Source organism: Schistocerca nitens, chromosome 6 (assembly GCF_023898315.1).
Source record: "Schistocerca nitens isolate TAMUIC-IGC-003100 chromosome 6, iqSchNite1.1, whole genome shotgun sequence".
NCBI lineage: Eukaryota > Metazoa > Arthropoda > Insecta > Orthoptera > Acrididae > Schistocerca > Schistocerca nitens.
In genome coordinates this window covers 341512380-341533085 of record NC_064619.1, presented here as the reverse complement: position 1 = coordinate 341533085, position 20706 = coordinate 341512380, and the positions used below count along the sequence as shown (strand labels likewise).

General features: G+C 43.9%; 1 protein-coding gene across 2 annotated transcripts in view; it reads left to right on the top strand.

The window, feature by feature from the left end:
• LOC126262500 (E3 ubiquitin-protein ligase MARCHF3-like) overlaps positions 1–20706 on the top strand; it is a 59825-nt gene that overhangs the window by 22930 nt on the left and 16189 nt on the right. The window contains exons 3-4 of one of the 2 annotated variants that reach the window (XM_049959169.1): positions 15053–15216; positions 15923–16137. In XM_049959169.1, the coding sequence (XP_049815126.1) occupies positions 15053–15216; positions 15923–16137 (379 nt within the window). The remainder of the gene's footprint in view (positions 1–15052; positions 15217–15922; positions 16138–20706) is intronic. The other variant, XM_049959170.1, reaches the window with a different exon arrangement.

The window sequence follows — 20706 nt, the reverse complement described above, 5'->3', positions numbered from 1 at the left end:
GTTAGTGAAAGTAAAACACACAAATTCCAAACTGTATGTGGTACTGTTAGCAGTACATTGGGCCATAAAGTACAAAAAGAAACCATCATGAAATTCTGTATAGTAATGGCAGTTCCGATGTTATCCTACAGAAGCAAAAGCTGGGTTACCACAAAGGAAAGAAAATAAAATGCAAACAGCAGAGATGAGGTTTCTAAAAAAGACAAAAGGCTGCACAAGAAAAGAGATGACTAGAAACAAAGGTATTAAAACAGAATAAAGTATTTTCAGCATGAATGAAAAAATTCAAGAAAGTCATAAATATTGAAAATAACACCTCATGAGAATTCCACATCACAGAATTCCTCTGAAGATCCTGAACTAAAAGCTGAATGGGAAATGAGATATTGGAAGACTTAGAAAACGATGGGAATGATTTTGTTTGTGAGTTCGGAACAGGCAACAGCCTAATCCTTGAAAGAAAGACGATGTTTCAGATGGTACTTTGTTATAGATAACTGCATCATCTGTGAAAAGTCTGAGGTTACAGTTACTGTTGTCCACAAGATAATTAGTATAAAACATGACTAGCAAGGGTCCTGACCCACTTCTGTGGGCATGCCTGAGGTTTCTTTTACATCTGTTAATGACACTCCATCTGAGATAGCTTTAGATGCAGCCTACCCACAAAAAAAAAAGGTCAGTCCAGTTACAAATTTCCCTTTATACCCCATACAATCATACTTTTGACAATAGGTGTAGCTGTGGTACTGAGTCAAATGCTTTTTGGAAATTGAGTTATACTGCATCTATGTGAGTGCCTTGATCCTAGACTTGCAGTATGTTGTGTATGAAAAGTGCTAGTTTGGTCACACATGATGTTTTTGAAATTCATTCCAGTTCATGTGCAGAAGGTCATTCTGTTAGAGGTACCTCATTATGTTTGAGCTCAGAATATGTTCTGAGATTCTAAAACTAATTGATTTAAAGGGTGTTGGATGGCAGTTTTATGGGCCATTTCTCCTACTCTTCTTGATAGATGGGTATGACCTGCTTTCTTCCTGCTACTGGACATGGATCGGATAAGGTGATGTAGTGCACACTGCACTCTCATTTGGGAGGATGAGGGTTCAGACCCACATCAGGTCATTCTGATTTCAGTTTTCCATGATTTCTTAAATTGCTTCAGGCAAATGCTGGTATAGTTCCTTTGCAAGGGCATGGCTGTCATCGCTTCTCATCCTTCCCTAATCCAATGGGACCGATGACTTCACTGTTTGGTCCCCTCCCCCAAATCAGTCAACCAATCCACCAACTGCACATGGTTTTTTGTTTGAGGGATCTATGATAGATTGTAGTTAAGAGGTGTTAACTCAGCTGCAGATGCAGTAGAGTGTCTGATAGGGGTGCCATCAGGCCATGGAGTTTTTTGCAATTTGAATGGTTTCAGCTGTTTCTCACTGCTCATTTTCCTCACTTTGTCATTCATACTTTGGTAATAATTTTTGCCATAAGTGCCTCTGTTCAGTCATATCAGTATTGATATTGACATCGTCAAAGAGGTCAGGTTTTTCTGTTGCTATTAGATCTAATATTTTTCCATCCTGATAGTGGTTCCAAACTATCTGTTGTAAGTAGTTGTCAGAGAGGGTGTTTTATTATTACTAGTCTGGAAGCAAACCTACAGACATCTGTAGTAAGAATCCTAGTCTCCACCTTCTGGCTGCAATGTTGTGAATGGTGGCAGTGGTTGCTGTGTTGGCATGATGAGCCACTGTAGTGGAGTGCTCTAGTGCAGCCTCCTTCTCTTGTTGTTCCAGGATTGCCTACAGTTAAGTGTGCTGCTACTCACATTGCTGCGATGTTTGTGCTTGTTGTGCCTGTTGTTGCTTTCGAAGTGTCTACTGTCTAAACACTCACACTAAATTATAGCCCTCATTGCCTTTGATACACCTAATTGTTGTAGCAAGTTATTTCACTGCTTTGTACACAGCACAAAATATAGTGACAACTTGCAGAACAAACCCATTCCTTGACGTTGTAAATGGAATAGGCAGTCTATTATTAAAATGCATGGTCACTTCAATCAGCTACCAAGTATAACAATCCAAATGCAGATAAGAGCAAGAGTGTCTTGGTACAGAAAATTCAACACTATAAAGTGGTTGTGCTCTGCTAGATGTTGAGGTATATTGGCCATTTTATGTCGGTGATCCTGTCAATGTGATAGCCTTCTTATGATGTCTTGTGATGGTTGGTGATGTCTGTGACAACAGTAACCTTGAGGTATTGACCTCACTGTTTGGAGGTAATGCCAAAGACTACTACTAGCTTGCATGCAGTAACCATTGCCATCCATGTGCCACTTATTAACTAGATAATGTATGTCCTGGCTCATCTCCACTCGATAAAGTATGTCGAATTGCACCTCTTTTCTAATCGTGACCTACGTTGGCTGTTCATCCCTGGCTAAGATTGAAAGGCACACCGTGGGCTTTGAGACTGGAATGGTTGCCCGGGGGCTGAGTTTTTTAGTTGCGTTTTACCAGAAGAGATCTGCCTTTCGAACAGAGGTCACTTAAGTTTTGCTCAGCAGCATTATTCCTTGTCATTGACCTTCCCTTCTGATCACCACATTGTTGAGCAGGGAGTGGACAGTGAACTTCATTCTAGCCACCGCAACTTTATTTTGATACTAATTTAATCAGATGACCTGAAAAGAGGCTACAGTTAAAAGTGCTAAGAAAATTTTCTGCTGCACAGCCATCTAGTTCAATTCAAATACAGCCAGACTCCAGGACTGGGTGGTTCACATTACAATCAGGCTCTGTCTGCTCCCTGATGAAAAAACAAATATTGCTCTACACTCAGGGACAGCGATTAACTGAAGACAGCAAGTGAAGGTAATGGCAAGAGTTCATGAATTCTTTTATTCTTGCCACACAAGCCACCTATGATTGGCAGGCTATCATTAGGATCTTGGATATCAATAGATAAAAATATATCCCCGCCAGACAGAATGAAGGGGTTCTTAAAACCTCATCACTTGATACAGGAGAGGCAGTTAGTATTTCTATGAAAATTCTTATGGCAATAAAGACCTTATGCTGTTCCAAAAGAAGCTGCAAAAAAGGGACAGCTGGGTTTTAGATGAATTGTACCCCCTGCGGGTCCGGGGTAAGAATAGGCCCGAGGTATTCCTGCCTGTCGTAAGAGGCGACTAAAAGGAGTTTCAACCGTTTCGGCCTTCCATGTGATGGTCCCCCTTGGGGTTTGACCTCCATTTTTCAAAATTCTACAGAAGTACGAGCCTTTTGGGGAAGGACGCCTTACGTGGTGTACCACTGGTCCTCAGTGCACTAAGACCTTGGCACTCAGCATTGTACCGGCGTTGTAACCATACCCACTATTCCTCAAATTGGGCCTCAACGCCTGATGGGTTGTACAAGTTACGCCCATAGTGCGTCCCCATCTGCACCTACGATCATGATGGACTTTCCATGGCACCAGAAATCCAGCACGTAGCCAGCCCGTTGTGGTGGGGTCGTCATGTACCCTCTAGGTTGTTAGCCCCCTGACAACACAGGGATCGTACTGCCGATACCTGAGCTGCACCCTCCCCACGTCGGCCAAGGAGTAGATGCCCGTCTCCTTGGGGCATCAGGACTCCCGGCAACGGTCATCCTACCAGGTGGCCCTTGCTGAGGCTGGGTGGCACCCGTGGGGAGAGCCCCTGGTCGGAGTGGGTGGTATCGGGGCGGACGTTTCGCAGATGAAACGTCAACACGTATCAGGTCGCTCTGCGGCCGAGTCTTTCAAACGGAAAGGTACTGTCTCTAGTTCTGGTTCTCCTGCCCTTTCCCCCTTGGCCACTCCTTGGAAGGAGGGACAGGCCCGCCGGCTTGGGGCGAAGTACTTCCCCCGCTATTTGGTCTGTTCTCGAACCGATGGGGAACGTTCGCCACCTCCAAGCCCATGTTCTTTGTTCAGCACATTGAGGACATCTTCGGGGAAATCGAGGCTCTCAGTAAGATGCGTTTGGGGTCCATTCTTATAAAGACCACCTCCGCCACACAGTCGGCGGCGCTCCAGGCGTGCGACCACCTAGGGGATATCCCAGTGTCCATTGTCCCACATCTGGCACTAAATAGGACGCAGGGGGTTATTTTTCATCGGGACCTCCTGCTGCAATCTGATGAGGAGCTCAGGGCCAATCTGGAGCGCCGAGGCGTGCATTTCGTCCGGCGAGTCCAGCGCGGCCCCAAAGGCCGTAGCATCGACACCGGGGCCTTTATCCTCGCCTTCGAGGGGGACGTTCTCCCGGAGAAGGTAAAGGTGATGTGCTACTGGTGCGACGTGCGACCTTACGTCCCGCCTCCTATGCGCTGTTTTCGGTGTTTGCGCTTTGGGCACATCTCGTCACGGTGTGAGGCTGAGCCCCTTTGTGGCGATTGTGGACGTCCTCTTCGTGACGAACATACATGCACCCCACCACCTCGGTGCGTTAATTGTCCTGGCATCCACTCGCCTATATCCTCAGACTGCCCCGCATATCAGAAGGAGAAGAAGATACAAGAGCTCAAAACTTTGGATCGTCTCTCTTATTCTGAGGCCAGGAAGAAGTATGACCGCCTCCATCCCATGCCGTTGACCACTTCGTTTGCCTCAGTTGTGTCCCCTCCTTCCGTGGTATCCTCACCCCTATCCTGTCCCCCTCCGCCTCCTCCCCCCATCCGGGGTCTCTGCCTCCGCCTCCCAAATCCCTCCCTTCCAAATCCTCCTCCCCCGTGGCCCCCGCCCCCTCTGCCCCAGGGGCCACCCTTCCCCCCCCCCCCGCCCCCCCGCCCCCCCGCCGCCGCCTGAGAAGCGATCCTCTTCTCAGGCGTCCATCGGGGAAATGTTCCGGACCCCAGCTTCCGAGGTCCGGCGTTACAAAACGGACCCCGCGCGTGAGGACCTTCTTCGGGTCCAGCCCACCACCCCTCCTGTGCCTCCTCGGACTTCCAAGAAGGCCCCCAAGAAGAAGTCTCTATCCCCCTCTCCACCCCGGCGTGTTTCGTCTGGCGCTCCATCCGTGAGTCGCTGCTCCCGGCCGTCCTCAGTTTCGCCGGGATGCTCTGCTGCCAGGCGCTCAGCTGGCCTCTCATCGGCAAATGAAGCTGCCCCTCCTACACCACCAGGGACAGCGGCCGCAGCTGGCGACGACTCGATGGAACAGGATCCGCCTCCCGCCGGTTGTAGCGTTGTTCCCTCGAAACCTGGTCCTCTGCGGCCGTCGAGGTGACCAGCTCTTCCCCCGTCTCGTTCCCCCCTTTTCTTTTGACTAGCGATGGCCTTGTTACATTGGAACATAAGAGGTATTTGATCTAATCGGGAGGAATTACAACTGCTCCTCCGCCTGCACTGCCCGCTCGTCCTTGGTCTCCAGGAAACCAAGTTGCGCCCAACTGACTGTATTGCCTTTACACACTATACCTCGGAGCGGTATGACCTCACCCCTGTGGACGGTATCCCAGCTCATGGTGGGGTCATGTTGCTCGTTCGGGACGATGTCTATTACCATCCCATCCCATTGACCACCCCACTCCAAGCAATAGCTGTCCGTATTACTTTTTCTGCTTTTACTTTTTCAGTTTGTACCATCTACACTCCATCGTCATCCGCAGTTAGTCAGGCTGAATTGATGCACCTGATTGTTCAGCTTCCTCCGCCATTTTTATTGTTTGGCGACTTCAATGCCCATCATCCCCTTTGGGGCTCTCCTGCATCCTGTCAAAGAGGCTCCCTCTTGGCGGATGTCTTCAACCATCTCAGTCTTGTCTGCCTCAATACTGGCGCCCCGGCTTTCCTCTCGGACTCTACTCATACCTACTCCCACTTGGACCTCTCGATCTGTTCTACCACTCTTGCCCGTCGGTTCGAGTGGTATGTCCTTTCTGACACCTATTCGAGCGACCACTTCTCCTGTGTCGTTCGTCTCCTGCACCACACCCCATCCCCACGTCCTTCGAGCTGGAACATACCGAAAGCTGAATGGGGCCTTTACTCCTCCCTGGCGACCTTTCCGGACCACGATTTTCTCAGTTGTGACAGTCAGGTCGAATACCTCACGGCTGTTATCATCAATGCTGCCGAACGTTCCATTCCTCGTACTACCTCTTCTTCACGTCGCGTTTCTGTCCCCTGGTGGAACGAGGCTTGTAGAGACGCTATCCGTGCTCGACATGCTTTACGCACCTTTCGCCGCCATCCTACGTTGGCGAATTGTATTGGATACAAACGACTCCGAGCGCAATGCCGTAGCGTCATCAAAGACAGCAAAAAAGCTTGTTGGGCCTCTTTCACCAGCTCCTTTAACAGTTTTACTCCCTCTTCTGTCGTATGGGGTGGCCTGCGCCGGCTGTCGGGCATTAAGGCCCACTCCTCAGTACCTGGCCTGACCTTAGGTAATGAGGTCCTCGTTGATCCTGTGGCTGTCTCCAAAGCCTTCGGCCGGTTTTTCGCGGAGGTTTCAAGCTCCGCCCATTACCACCCTGCCTTCCTTCCACTTGCTGAATCTGGAAACTTATAATGCCCCCTTTACTATGCGGGAACTCGAACGTGCGCTTGCACTGTCCCGGTCCTCTGCTCCGGGGCCAGATGCCATTCACGTTCAGATGCTGGCACACCTTTCTCCGGCGGGCAAAAGCTTCCTTCTTCGTACCTACAATCGTGTCTGGACCGAAGGTCAGGTCCCCATGCATTGGCGTGATGCCGTCGTTGTCCCTATACCCAAACCCGGGAAGGATAGACACCTTCATTCTAGTTACCGCCCCATTTCTCTTACAAGCTGTGTCTGTAAGGTGATGGAGCGCATGGTTCATGCTCGCTTAGTCTGGATTCTTGAATCTCGACGGCTACTTACCAATGTCCAATGCGGCTTTCGTCGCCGCCGCTCCGCTGTTGACCACTTTGTGACCTTGTCGACATTCGTCATGAACAACTTTTTGCGAAGGCGCCAAACGGTAGCCGTGTTCTCGATTTGGAGAAGGCTTATGATACCTGTTGGAGAGGAGGTATCCTCCGCACTATGCATAGGTGGGGCCTACGCGGTCGCCTGCCCCTTTTTATTGATTCCTCTTTAACAGATCGAAAGTTTAGGGTACGTGTGGGTTCCGTATTCTCCTCCAGGAGAACGGAGTGCCTCAGGGCTCCGTCTTGAGCGTAGCCCTTTTTGCCATCACGATCAATCCAATTGTGGATTGCATTCCACCTAATGTCTCAGGCTCTCTCTTTGTCGATGACTTCGCGATCTACTGCAGTGCCCAGAGAACATGCCTCCTGGAGCGCTGCCTTCAGCGTTGTCTAGACAGCCTATACTCGTGGAGCGTGGCAAATGGCTTCCGGTTCTCTGAAGAGAAGACAGTTTGTATCAACTTTTGGTGATATAAAGCGTTCCTTCCGCCATCCTTACATCTCGGTCCCGTTGTTCTCCCATTCGTGGAAACAACTAAGTTTCTAGGGCTCACGTTGGACAGGAAACTGTGTTGGTCTCCGCATGTCTCTTATTTGGCGGCCTGTTGTACACGTTCCCTTAATGTCCTCAGAGTTCTTAGTGGTTCATCTTGGGGAGCGGATCGCACTGTCCTGCTTCGCTTGTATCGGTCCATAGTCCGATCGAAGCTGGATTATGGGAGCTTCGTCTACTCGTCTGCTCGGCCATCCCTCTTACGCCATCTCAACTCCATCCACCATCGGGGGTTACGTCTTGCGACCGGAGCCTTCTACACTAGTCCTGTCGAGAGTCCTTATGCTGAAGCTGCCGAATTACCATTGACCTACCGGCGCGACGTACTGCTGTGTCGGTATGCCTGCCGGCTGTTGTCTATGCCCGACCACCTCTCTTAAGAGTCCTTCTTCGCCGATTCTCTCGACCGTCAGTACGGGTTGTATGTCTCTGCCCTGCTGCCCCCTGGAGTCCGCTTCCGTCGCCTGCTTCGACAATTGGATTTTGCCCTCCCTACCACCTTCAGAGAGGGTGAGAGCCCGACACCACCTTGGCTCCAGGCTCCGGTTCATATTTATCTCGACCTCAGCTCGCTCCCGAAGGAGGGTACTCCGGCTGCAGTGTATTGCTCACGGTTTGTCGAACTTCGTGCTCGACTTGCCGGTCACACCTTTATTTACACCGATGGCTCCAAAACTGTTGATGGTGTCGGCTGTGCCTTTGTCGTTGGGGCCGCCACCTTTAAATACCGGCTCCTCGACCACTGTTCCAGCTTTACGGCCGAGCTTTTTGCTCTCCATCAGGCCGTTCAGTATGCCCGCCGCCACCGCCATTCATCGTATGTACTCTGCTCTGACTCACTCAGTGCTCTTCAGAGCCTTGGAGCTCCCTATCCGGTCCATCCCTTGGCTCAATGGATACAGCAGTCCCTCCATTCTTTCGCTGATAATGGTTCTCCTGTCAGCTTTCTGTGGGTTCCCGGACATGTAGGAGTGCCTGGGAATGAGGCTGCGGATGCTGCAGTCCTCCTGCCTCGGCCAGCCTCCCATTGTGTCCCGTCACCTGACGTTCGTGGGGATGTTTGTAAGAGGCTTGTGTCGTTGTGGTGGGATGCTTGGTCATCCCTCCAAGGAAACAAGCTCTGGGCAGTAAAACCGCTCCCAACTGCCTGGACAACCTCCTCCCGACCATCTCGGCGAGAGGAGGTTGCGGATTGGGCATTGCCGGTTTAGCCACCGCTACCTGCTCTCCGGTGACCCAGCCCCGCAGTGCCCTTGTGGTCAGGCATTAACAGTGCGCCATGTTTTATTGTCGTGTCCCCGCTTTAGTCAATCTCGTGTTGTCCTGTCCCTGCCATCTACTTTACCGGGTATTTTAGCTGATGACGCTCGAGCAGCTGCTCGTGTTCTGCGTTTTATAACTTTGACTGGCTTGTCCAAAGACATCTAACCTTTTTACTTATTTTATCTACATCTTTGTTAGGTCTTTCTGGTGTCCCCCCCCCCCCTCCCCTTGAGTTTTACTAGATTCCCTGTGCTCTAACAACAGTGACTGGGCGCTGATGACCTCAGTAGTTGAGCGCCCTTAAACCCCACCACAAAAAAAAAATTGTAAAGAGCAATACAACAGTCACTTGTTGATGTGGGAATTGAATAGTGCCATGTCTGTCCGTAGAGCTCAAGTTGACATTGCATGGGGTATAGTGTACCAAGAGAACTCCATAGCTGGTGCTTTTCTGGAAGTTTGCCAGTTTTCCTCCCTTGTAGTGTGGCCATTTCCCCCCCCCCCCTGCCCACAAGCATTTAGCAAATTACTCTATCGATTGTGGCTTTAACTTTGACGGCATATCCTTTGTTCATCTCGTCGTTAACGTACCTGGAAATGTTAGAAAAAGTACTTGTACAGCTGGTATAAGAGACATGTAATAATCTTTTATCAATATCTGAAGATGGTAACTGTGCTTACTGAAACTGATAATCAACAATAAAAGTTCCAGAATGAAATTCTCACTTTGCAGCGGAGTGTGTGCTAATATGAAGCTTCCTGGCAGATTAAAACCATGTGCCGGACCAAGACTAACTCAGTATTTTTGCCTATCGTGGGCATCTGCTCTACCAACTGAACTACCCAAGCAAGACTCCTGACCTGTCCTCACAGCTTCAGTTGGTAGGCCACTTGCCCGTGAAAGGCAAAGGTCCTGAGTTAGTCTTGGTCTGGCACACTGTTTTAATCTGCCAGGAAGATTCAACAATAAAAGTTGTTTACAAGTGATATTGGCTAAGTAGTTCACATTCTCCCAAGTAACTATTATTGTATGTACAAGCAGTTTAGAGAAGACTTCAGAGAATACCAAATAAGACTTCATATGGGTTCCTACCTTACTGAAACTGATCTGTCTCTCCCTGAGTTCAGTGGGTATTGATGGCCTCCTTGACAGTCTGACACTACTTTAAGTTGCTGTTCAAAAATGTTGTTGCATATATAGCTCTCTTATCGCTGTCTCTCTCATGCCATGCAAAGCAGTTGCTCATTTTTTTGGCTACAAATATGGTGCAAGAGAAAGGTCTCAAAGCTATGTTGTTCTGTTGGTGTAAAACTGTGTAACCAGGCTAGTCAGATGTCCAGTGAGGAACTATTTGTTTATCTCCCCCCCCCCCCCCCTCCCCAGCTAAACAGCTCGTCAGTTGCACTTAAGTACTGAAGTTGGAGGAAAGCGCAACAAGAACAAGCTTTAAATTTTTGAAGAGAAAGTGTAGTCATTTCAGTCATACTCAGTCAGTATTTAATTTATCTTAGTTATGACTTCAGGGTGCTAGCCACTACATCAGCACATATTCGCAGTTTCTGTTTCTCCTATTTGATGAAAGCTTTCTTGGTTTCCAGATGTGCAAAACATAAGTGTGAGAGCATTGAACACTGAGAATATTCTGAAGTGCTTAAACAAAAGGGACTGTGCAGCTGATAGGTGATAACTTCATAATAGGGTATGGATCAGTTTGTTTTATCGGAAAATTTTCATTCCAGAACTTGTGACAATTAAACTTACACAGAACTACCCAGTTTCTAACAATTCAGTTGCAGTTCCTCAGTATGAAATTTGCATTAAGGACAGTCAGCCATGGTGTCTTAAGTATTTGGCATCATTGTTCACTGATCAACAGAGTGACTATTCATTAATCAGCCAGTAGTCAAAGTAATTAGAGGAAATAGTGAAGTCATGATGTGGTAGACACTGTCTTCCTGCTAAGTTGGAACAAGCAGCTTCTGTGTTTGATCTGTAGAATAATTACAATTTTAAAGACACTTGGATACAAAAAGATGTTTAATGCAAGTTATATCTTTTCATAAATTTCAAAATATTTTAACATGTTAAGTTTTAGCAGTGACAAACCCATGCAGTTGTGTTAGTTGTTCCCCTGTCTTCACAGAATAAGTTTCAAATATACATACATAAGGAAAAACTGTCACTGGCACACAGTTGGACAGGATCTCTATAACTCTCAAAGAAGATGTGCCCCTAAATTGAAATATCTCACATGTTCCAATTTTCTGGTTGTTCTATAGGCTATCCAGTGAACGCAGCAAACAGTGAAGTTTGTTTAGGGTTCCAAGATACCCCATTTTCCCCTCAGAAATCCGGGTAAGAGGAAATACTAGGGCGTACCTGGTCCTATCAGAATAAATGGTAGCAGTAAAATAAAAGTTTATCCATTACGGATGTAGAAAACAGCGATTGTGGCTAATAAGGGTTTTCAGAAATAACTGACCACGTGCCTTTTATGATCCCTTAATTTTCATTTATCATGTCTGGTTTCAAATCATTCTCGTGGTACACACTTTAATAAAAGTTTTGGTAGCATTGTAAGGGGTGTGTAGCTCTGGCAAGACAGAAAAAAAAGTATCAAGTTAAGCATCAGATGTGATGAGTTAACAGGAGTTATCATAAGTCGATCTTATGATGAAAATATTTCTTGATATCTCAGCAAATTCAGCATTTCTTTTTCTACCATGCCACAGACACAAGACCCCTGCAATGCTACAGACATTCATTAAAAGTATGTACTGTCTGAAAATAGGTTGGTAGGCAATTTGAAACTGGTCCTTGTAAATAAAAATTGAAACAGCACAAAGGGCAATTCTTTGCAGTTACCTCTGAAAAATATAAAACAGTGTCAGTGTTACACATGTAGCAGCCAAATAGGCTAATGTGGAAACTGTTGAATACAGCAACCAGTTATGTTCACTAATATCATTCTTTAGAGACAGTCATAGAAAGGTGACAAAGAAAATGGCTGTAAATGGTGCACTGGCAGCACAGCCAGTCTCAAAATTTTGTAAGCACACAAATGTTATGTCTAAACTCATGATGGAAGATGTAATGCCTACATACACTGGTTTTGTGTTTCAGATATCTATATTTTTTATATTCTGTTGTGAAATAACTTTCTCTCTCTTTAGCTTTTAACCTCAGTTTTACTATAGTATTCTATTTTCATTTTTATTTTATTTCCTATATTAGAGCAGTTTTAATGATCTCAAGGAAGCCTGTAATGCTGTAACATAAAGAGTCCTGTAAGCAGTAACAAAACAATAATATTATGAACTTTTATCAGAAATGGCAGTATTATGAAAAGAATAGTTGCTACTCACCATATAGTGGAGATGCTGAGTCGTAGATGCAAACAACAAAAACCCTGTCAGAAAATAAGCTTTCAGCCAACAATATATATATATATATATATATATATATATATATATATATATATATATATATATATATACCAACCAACAATTAAAGGGAACAGCCATGGGTACCAGGATGGCCCCTTCGTACGCCAACCTATTCATGGGTCGCTTAGAGGAAGCCTTCTTGATTACCCAGGCCTGCCAACCCAAAGTTTGGTACAGATTTATTGATGACATCTTCATGATCTGGACTCACAGTGAAGAAGAACTCCAGAATTTCCTCTCCAACCTCAACTCCTTTGGTTCCATCAGATTCACCTGGTCCTACTCCAAATCCCATGCCACTTTCCTTGATGTTGACCTCCACCTGTCCAACGGCCAGCTTCACACGTCCGTCCACATCAAACCCACCAACAAGCAACAGTACCTCCATTACGACAGCTGCCACCCATTCCACATTAAACGGTCCCTTCCCTACAGCCTAGGTCTTCGTGGCAAACGAATCTGCTCCAGTCCGGAATCCCTGAAGCATTACACCGACATCCTGACAACAGCTTTCGCATCCCGCAACTACCCTCCCAACATGGTACAGAACCAAATAACTAGAGCCACTTCCTCATCCTCTCAAACCCAGAACCTCCCACAGAAGAACCACAAAAGTGCCCCACTTGTGACAGGATACTTTCTGGGACTGGATCAGATTCTGAATGTGGCTCTCCAGCAGGGATACGACTTCCTCAAATCCTGCCCTGAAATGAGATCCATCCTTCATGAAATCCTCCCCACTCCACCAAGAGTGTCTTTCCGCCGTCCACCTAACCTTCGTAACCTGTTAGTTCATCCCTATGAAATCCCCAAACCACCTTCCCTACCCTCTGGCTCCTACCCTTGTAACCGCCCCCGGTGTAAAACCTGTCCCATGCACCCTCCCACCACCACCTACTCCAGTCCTGTAACCCGGAAGGTGTACACGATCAAAGGCAGAGCCACGTGTGAAAGCACCCATGTGATCTACCAACTGACCTGCCTACACTGTGACACATTCTATGTGGGAATGACCAGCAACAAACTCTCCATTCACATGAATGGACACAGGCAGACAGTGTTTGTTGGTAATGAGGATCACCCTGTGGCTAAACATGCCTTGGTGCACGGCCAGCACATCTTGGCACAGTGTTACACCGTCCGGGTTATCTGGATACTTCCCACTAACACCAACCTATCCAAACTCCGGAGATGGGAACTTGCTCTTCAATATATCCTCTCTTCCCGTTATCCACCAGGCCTCAATCTCCGCTAATTTCAAGTCACCGCCACTCATACCTCACCTGTCATTCAACAACATCTTTGCCTCTGCACTTCTGCCTCGACTGACATTTCTGCCCAAACTCTTTGTCTTTAAATATGTCTGCTTGTGTCTGTATATGTGTGGATGGATATGTGTGTGTGTATGCGAGTGTATACCCGTTCTTTTTTCCCCCTAAGGTAAGTCTTTCCGCTCCCGGGATTGGAATGACTCCTTACCCTCTCCCTTAAAACCCACATCCTTTCGTCTTTCACTCTCCTTCCCTCTTTCCTGATGAGGCAACAGTTTGTTGCGAAAGCTTGAATTTTGTGTGTTTGTTTGTGTGTCTATCGACCTGCCAGCGCTTTCGTTCGGTAAGTCACATCATCTTTGTTTTTAGATATATTTTTCCCACGTGGAATGTTTCCCTCTAAAATATATATATATATATATATATATATATATATATATATATATATATATATATATATATATATATATATATATATATAATCAGCCAGAGATTTCCCCTCCTCCTCCTGATGAAGGCCTTGTTGGATGAAAGCTTACTTTCGGAAAGTCTTTTTGAAGTGCATATCTGCGACTCAACATCTCTGCTATATTGAGAGTAGTAACCTGTTCTTTTCTTAATATTGTCCTCTTTTTCTTCAATTATAGTGTTGGCTTTGTTTTCTTGGTGGATTGAGAAGCTTTCCCCCTCCTCAGCAGTGCTAGTTTGTGCCGAGTCATTGAGCTGTTCCTTGGAAGACATTCAGTATCTCACCCCCTTCTATAACAGATTGCAAAATTTCATCTTCATTTCCTTGAGAGGTAAAAAACCTATAGGAAACACCTCGTGCATTATTACTATTTAGCTGCAGAAGAAGCTGATACACACAGCTTCCTCTGTCCTTTATCTGAAAAATTTGTCATGAAAGATTCAATATACAGTTGTTGAAACAGGTCTTGACCTACCTGTGATACTCTATAGTTTCACTCATCACTTAGCTGTTCTCTTCAGTAATAGATATGTTATCAACCATCTCATCTATTAGCTGCCCATCACTTAGATGAGCTTGAATATAGGCAACTTCCCCCCCCCCCCCCCCCCCCCTCTAGGTTGATGTATGGTACTTCATGTGAAAATGCGTTTCCCAGTAAACAGTATTGTCATTCATTGATTGCTTTTGCAGAAAGTACATATTTAGGGAGAAATCTGTACACAGGACAGCACTAAGTTTTAAGACATGTGTGTCCTCATGTGCATGATTGAGCCTGCCTGCCTTTAGTGAACGGAGACAGATAAAATTTCAATGAGTGGCTGTATTCTTTGTGCAGTTGGCATTGTACAAAAGTTATTATTTAATTCACCTGAATTGATAATTCTCCTCCTCCTCCTCCTCCTCCCATGTAAGGCTGGCAACATACCATAACTATGTTCTTGAGTTACATACAGAAGTTACAGCAAGACCACATTCTTGCCAGTTACGTAATTGTGACCTGCAAACAAGACTGTAAGATTGGTTTTGTTACACCTTGGTTACCTTATGTATCCACCATCCAAGAAATATTCTTGACATCTTAGTTAACATTACCTTTATTTCTTTATTTTGCAGATGACAAGACTGGCATGTTAATTTGTCCATGTGACTGTTTAGGGGCGCTAGGACTGATTCATATTAGTTGCCTTGAAAAATGGCTGTCAACTTCAAACACAGATAAATGTGAAATATGCCAATTTAGATTCAAAATTGTACGGAAACCTGGGTCATTTTTGCAGGTGAGCAATATTTTGTGTCATTATGTACTTTGAATGTGATAGTTTTATCACAGACAACAAAAGGTACTGTTTTACATGCTCAGTAATCATTATGTGAGGCCAGCATAATCTGAATGATAGCTTAAAAGTTCTACTCTTTGATAGGGAAGGGTGTAACAGCTTTAGAAAAATAAATTAGATAAAAATTAGTTTGTTTTTTGCACTTTTAACAAGGAACCCATTCTGGAGTTAAAGGGTAGAGGAGACATCAAAGAAAGTGACATAGATGATAAAACTGATAAAAACAAATTGTCCTATAATATATGTGCATCCACTGAGGGTATAAAATTTAACAGTTTTTAACTGCACTGAGACAGGTAGTCTTGCAGTTTGGGAAATTTTGGAGTGCAAACAGCAGCAACAGATTGCAAGAGTTGAACAGGAGTAATAAATAAGTGGTAGCAGATTTTGGAATATCTGGTAGCAGATTTTAGAATATCTGTTACAAACATAATCTAACTGTACACTTCACATGGGGATGTTGTGAGCTGTGGAATAGGCAGGATCCCTTAGATCACTTGCAGTGACCCTTTTGTAGAGTGTCAAACTAGGCTGATTGTCCAGTAATGATGTACTGTGTCAGTGTAAATGTATCCATCTGGTCACTAATGTATTACTATTTATAAGTGTAGGTTACATTACAGAAAATCTGAAATTTCTATTCCAGTGGTTGAAGAGCAATGACAAAATGGGAGCAAAAACAGTGTTGGGGGATCTCCTGTGTCTTGCTTTACTTACACCATTAAGTCTTGCCTCCGTCTATATATGCAGTTTTGGCGCCTTTATATATATGAGCCATGGAGCATGGGAAGGGGTAGGTCTTGCTGTGGTTGGTTGTTTCCTGCTGATGGTATTCCTCCTGTGGTGTGGTGTGACAGCAAGGTATGTGAATCTTTGTGGCAGTTGATGCAAGACTTCTGTAGTAGATATAATTATTGTATATTCTACTTGTACTATTAATTTCCTTTTTTTTCTTGAATGTCATGCCAGTGGTCAATTAGAAGTAAAGCAGATGACCTGCTGATAAATCTCAACTATATTACATTATTCATATCTGAGAACATAAGTTATGTTAAAGAAGAAATGGTTGCACTTCCTGTAATTGGTTATATCCAATAGGAATTTTATGCAAAGCATTATTGGCAGATGGTGCCAGTCGCCATTTATGCCACATCTCATGTTTGTCAAAAGTACTGATATTTAAAACATTGCACAGTTAAAGTACTTGAGAATTGTACAGGAATGTTCGAATGTGCATCTAAGTAATAAATAATTATGACAATGATGAACCAATAATGGCAAAAAGCCAAAATGAGCTCACCATGTAACTTCTATCGCCGGCTGCTGTGGCCGAGCGGTTCTAGGCATTTCAGTCCGGATCCACGCTGCTGCTACAGTCGCAGGTTCGAATCCTGCCTTGCGCATGGATGTGCATGATGACCTTAGGTTAGTTAGGTTTAAGTAGTTCTAAGTTTAGGGGACTGATGACCTCAGATGTTAAGTCCCATAGTGCTTAGAGACATTTGAACCATAACTTTTATCACAAAGAGTAAATATATAAATAGTGCGGCAAAAACTTGTTTTTAAAGCAAAATAAATAATTTTTGCTGCACTAGGTAATGTGACAAACTTGGCTCATCAGGAAAAGTGAAGTTCATCCTGTGGTGTTTTGAGAGTATTATTGTCCTTGTAGGTAACAATGTTAATGAAACCAATGTGGTCCTACTTCCCAATTAGGCTACAGAGAAGCAGTAGTTCAGTAACATACATCTTCATAATTTTTCCTGTAGGGGAACAACACATTGAGAGAAAATTAGTAATGGTCTGTCAAATCATGACAAAACGGACATTAATACTGAAAGGAATTTAGGAAGTCATATTCCAATGTAGTAAACATAAGGCTGAAACAGTGGACCATTTGCAAATAGGAGTTCTGCACCAGTAAGTAAATAGTTTTTGTTGTTGTCCTCAGTCAGAAGACCGGTTTGATGCTGCTGTCCAGTCTAGTCAATCGTATGCAAGCCTCTTCATCTCCAAATAACTGGTGTGACCTATGTTCATTTCAACCTGCTTATTGTATTCATCCGTTAGTCTCCCTCTGCTTGAATTCATTGATGCCTCAGTCTCCTACCAACTGATGGCTTCTTTTGGTCAAGTTAAGCCATAAATTTGTTTCCCCAATTCAGTTCAATACCTTCTCATTAATTATGCACTCTACCCATCTAATCTTCCCTATTTCTTCTGTAGCACACCATTTCACAAGCTTCTGTTCTCTGAACTGCTTATTATTCATGTTTCACTTCTGTACAAAGCGACTCTCCAGAAAAGACTGTGTAACACTTAAATTGATATTAGATGTTAATAAATTCCTCATTTTCATAAATGAGTTCCTTGCTGTAGCCAGTCTTCATTTCACGTACGCTCTATTTTGGCCATTTCAGAATTTTGCTGCCCAAATAACAAACCTTATTTACTTCTGTTAGTGTCTCACTTCCTAAGCTAATTCACTCGGTGACCTGATGCAGACTATATTATGTTACAGCTGTTTAACCTTTGTTAATGTTAAGCTGATATCTGTTACACTATTCATTGTGTTAAACTGCTCTTCCAATCCTTTTTTGCGTCTGCCAGAATGACAACGTTGTCAGCAAATGTCAGTTTTTCTCTCTTCTCCCAGAACTTTTTCTTTCCAAAGCTCTCCTCTGTTTCCTTCACAGCTTGCTCAATTCACAGAGTGAATGACATCAGAGATAGGCTTGAACTCTGTCTCACTCCCTTCTCTACTACTGCTTTCATTTAACAACTTGCAGACTGATTTCTGTATGAGTTATTAACAACCTTTTCCTCCCTGTATTTTGTCTCGTAACACCTTCAAAATTGCAATGCATGTAGTCCAGTCAGTATAGTCAAATGCTCTTTCTAAATCAACTGCTAAATCATGGGTTTGTCAACTTCCTATGATAATTGCTTGCCTTGCATGTTCCTACATTTCTCCAGAACCCAGACAGGTATTCCCTTAGGTTGGTTTCTACCAGTTTTTCATTCTTTTGTAAATAATTTGTCAGAAATTTGTGACGGTGACCTAAGAAACTGATAGTTCCATACTGTTACAAAAACTATACGTACTATAACTTTTTGTACTGTGTCTGACGACACATTACACAGACTAAATAACATCCCACTCAGCAAAGAAAAATACAAAAAAGAATTACAAACAATACAACTCATAGCCTCAAACAATGGTTAAAACAGATATATTACAAAAACTCGACCAAAAAATTAAAATGCAAATAAGGAAAAATGAAAACAAGTAGAGAACACAAACACCAAAGGACCCCACACACACCACAGCCCACATGGGAACACAAAACAGCAACACTCGTGACACGAGTAACAGAAAAAAATGGAACACTCTTAAATACAAACACAAAGCAACACACAAGATAGCAAATATATTAGGGAAACAGGGTTTTACACATAGCTTACAGAACAAGAAACACAGTCCAATCACATTTACAACAGACAAACCAGATAAATCACAGTATGAAGGCTTTCATGACCGGATGACATATCTTCTGGTAAACCTTCCGGGATGTAAGGTCGTGGTCCATGAAACTCTTCAGCTACTAACGTTTCGTCCAGAGCTGCACTGGACATCTTCAGAGGGGTGTTTCTCCTCCAGTGAGTCTTGCCGACTGACGGGTCGGACGTCTGAGAGCGACTTATATATCGTAGAAAGTGGGCGTGACCAGAGTTACACGCGATATGCAGAGATAATCTTTGTCAAAGGTAAAACTTAACTATCAATCGTAATCTTGTCACGGATAAAACTGTCTAGCAATTCTGTAGTGCTACTGTCCAAATGTCAGTAAGTTTCATGGTCTCTTCTTTCCGATTAAAATTATCCCTATGTTTATATATTTCAATTGCTTCTCTACAAAGCCGTGGGTAATAGTTCGTCATCGTAGATAAAATTTTTGTTTCGGAAAACCTCACTTGATGATTTCCTGACTGAAAAGCGTGTTCTGCTACAGCCAATTTATCTGTTTTTCCCTAATCGGCAAATACTTCTGTGTTCTTTTAACCGTGTATTTACGCTTCTTTTTGTTGTTCCAATATAAACTTTTCCACATGTACACGGAATTTTATATACGCCACTGGCTGATAGAGGAGTGCGTTTATCTTTTACAGATCGGAGAACATGACAAATTTTCTTCGTTGGTCTAAAAACAGGTCTAATATCATGTTTACTTAAAATATCATTTTCTCTCTCCATGGTAAACTGGATTCTTGGATTTATACTATTAAGGTAATCAAAAAATTTGTCTAAGGCTTCTCTACCATTTAGACAAATTTTTTGATTACGTTAATAGTATAAATCCAAGAATCCAGTTTACCATGGAGAGAGAAAATAACAAAATACCGTTTTTGGATGTTTTAGTTATGAGACAGACAGATGGAAGATTGAAACAACAGATTTTTAGAAAAATAATGCACACAGACAGATACTTACATAAAAACTCTAACCACCATCCACAACAAAAGAGAGATGTGATTAAAAGTCTTGTTGACAGAGCCAGACGTATTTGCACGCCGGAGTATCTAGACGTCGAATTAAAACATCTGAAGCATGCTTTTGAGAAAAATGGCAACTCAAAGAAAGAAGTAAGCAGACTTCTGCACCCAAACAACAAAAATCCTAAGGACAAGCCCGAAAAACGATGGAAGAATGCAGTCTCTCTCCCTTTCATAAAGAAAGTAACGGATCGGATTGGAAAGATTTTAAGTAAACATGATATTAGACCTGTTTTTAGACCAACGAAGAAAATTTGTCATGTTCTCCGGTCTGTAAAAGATAAACGCGCTCCTCTATCAGCCAGTGGCGTGTATAAAATTCCGTGTACATGTGGAAAAGTTTATATTGGAACAACAAAAAGAAGTGTAAATACACGGTTAAAAGAACACAGAAGTCTTTGCCGATTAGGAAAACAGATAAATCGGCTGTAGTAGAACACGCTTTTCAGTCAGGAAATCATCAAGCAAGGTTTTCCGAAACAAAAATTTTATCTACGACGACGAACTATTACCCACAGCTTTGTAGAGAAGCAATTGAAATATATAAACATAGGGATAATTTTAATCGGAAAGAAGAGACCATGAAACTTGCTGATATTTGGACAGTAGCACTACAGAATTGCTAGACAGTTTTATCCATGACAAGATTACGATTGATAGTTAAGTTTTATCTTTGACAAAGATTATCTCTGCATATCGCGTGTAACTCTGGTCACGCCCACTTTCTACGATATATAACTCGCTCTCAGACGTCCGACCCGTCAGTCGGCAAGACTCACTGGAGGAGAAACACCCCTCTGAAGATGTCCAGCGCAGCTCTGGACGAAACGTTAGTAGCTGAAGAGTTTCATGGACCACGACCCTACATCCCGGAAG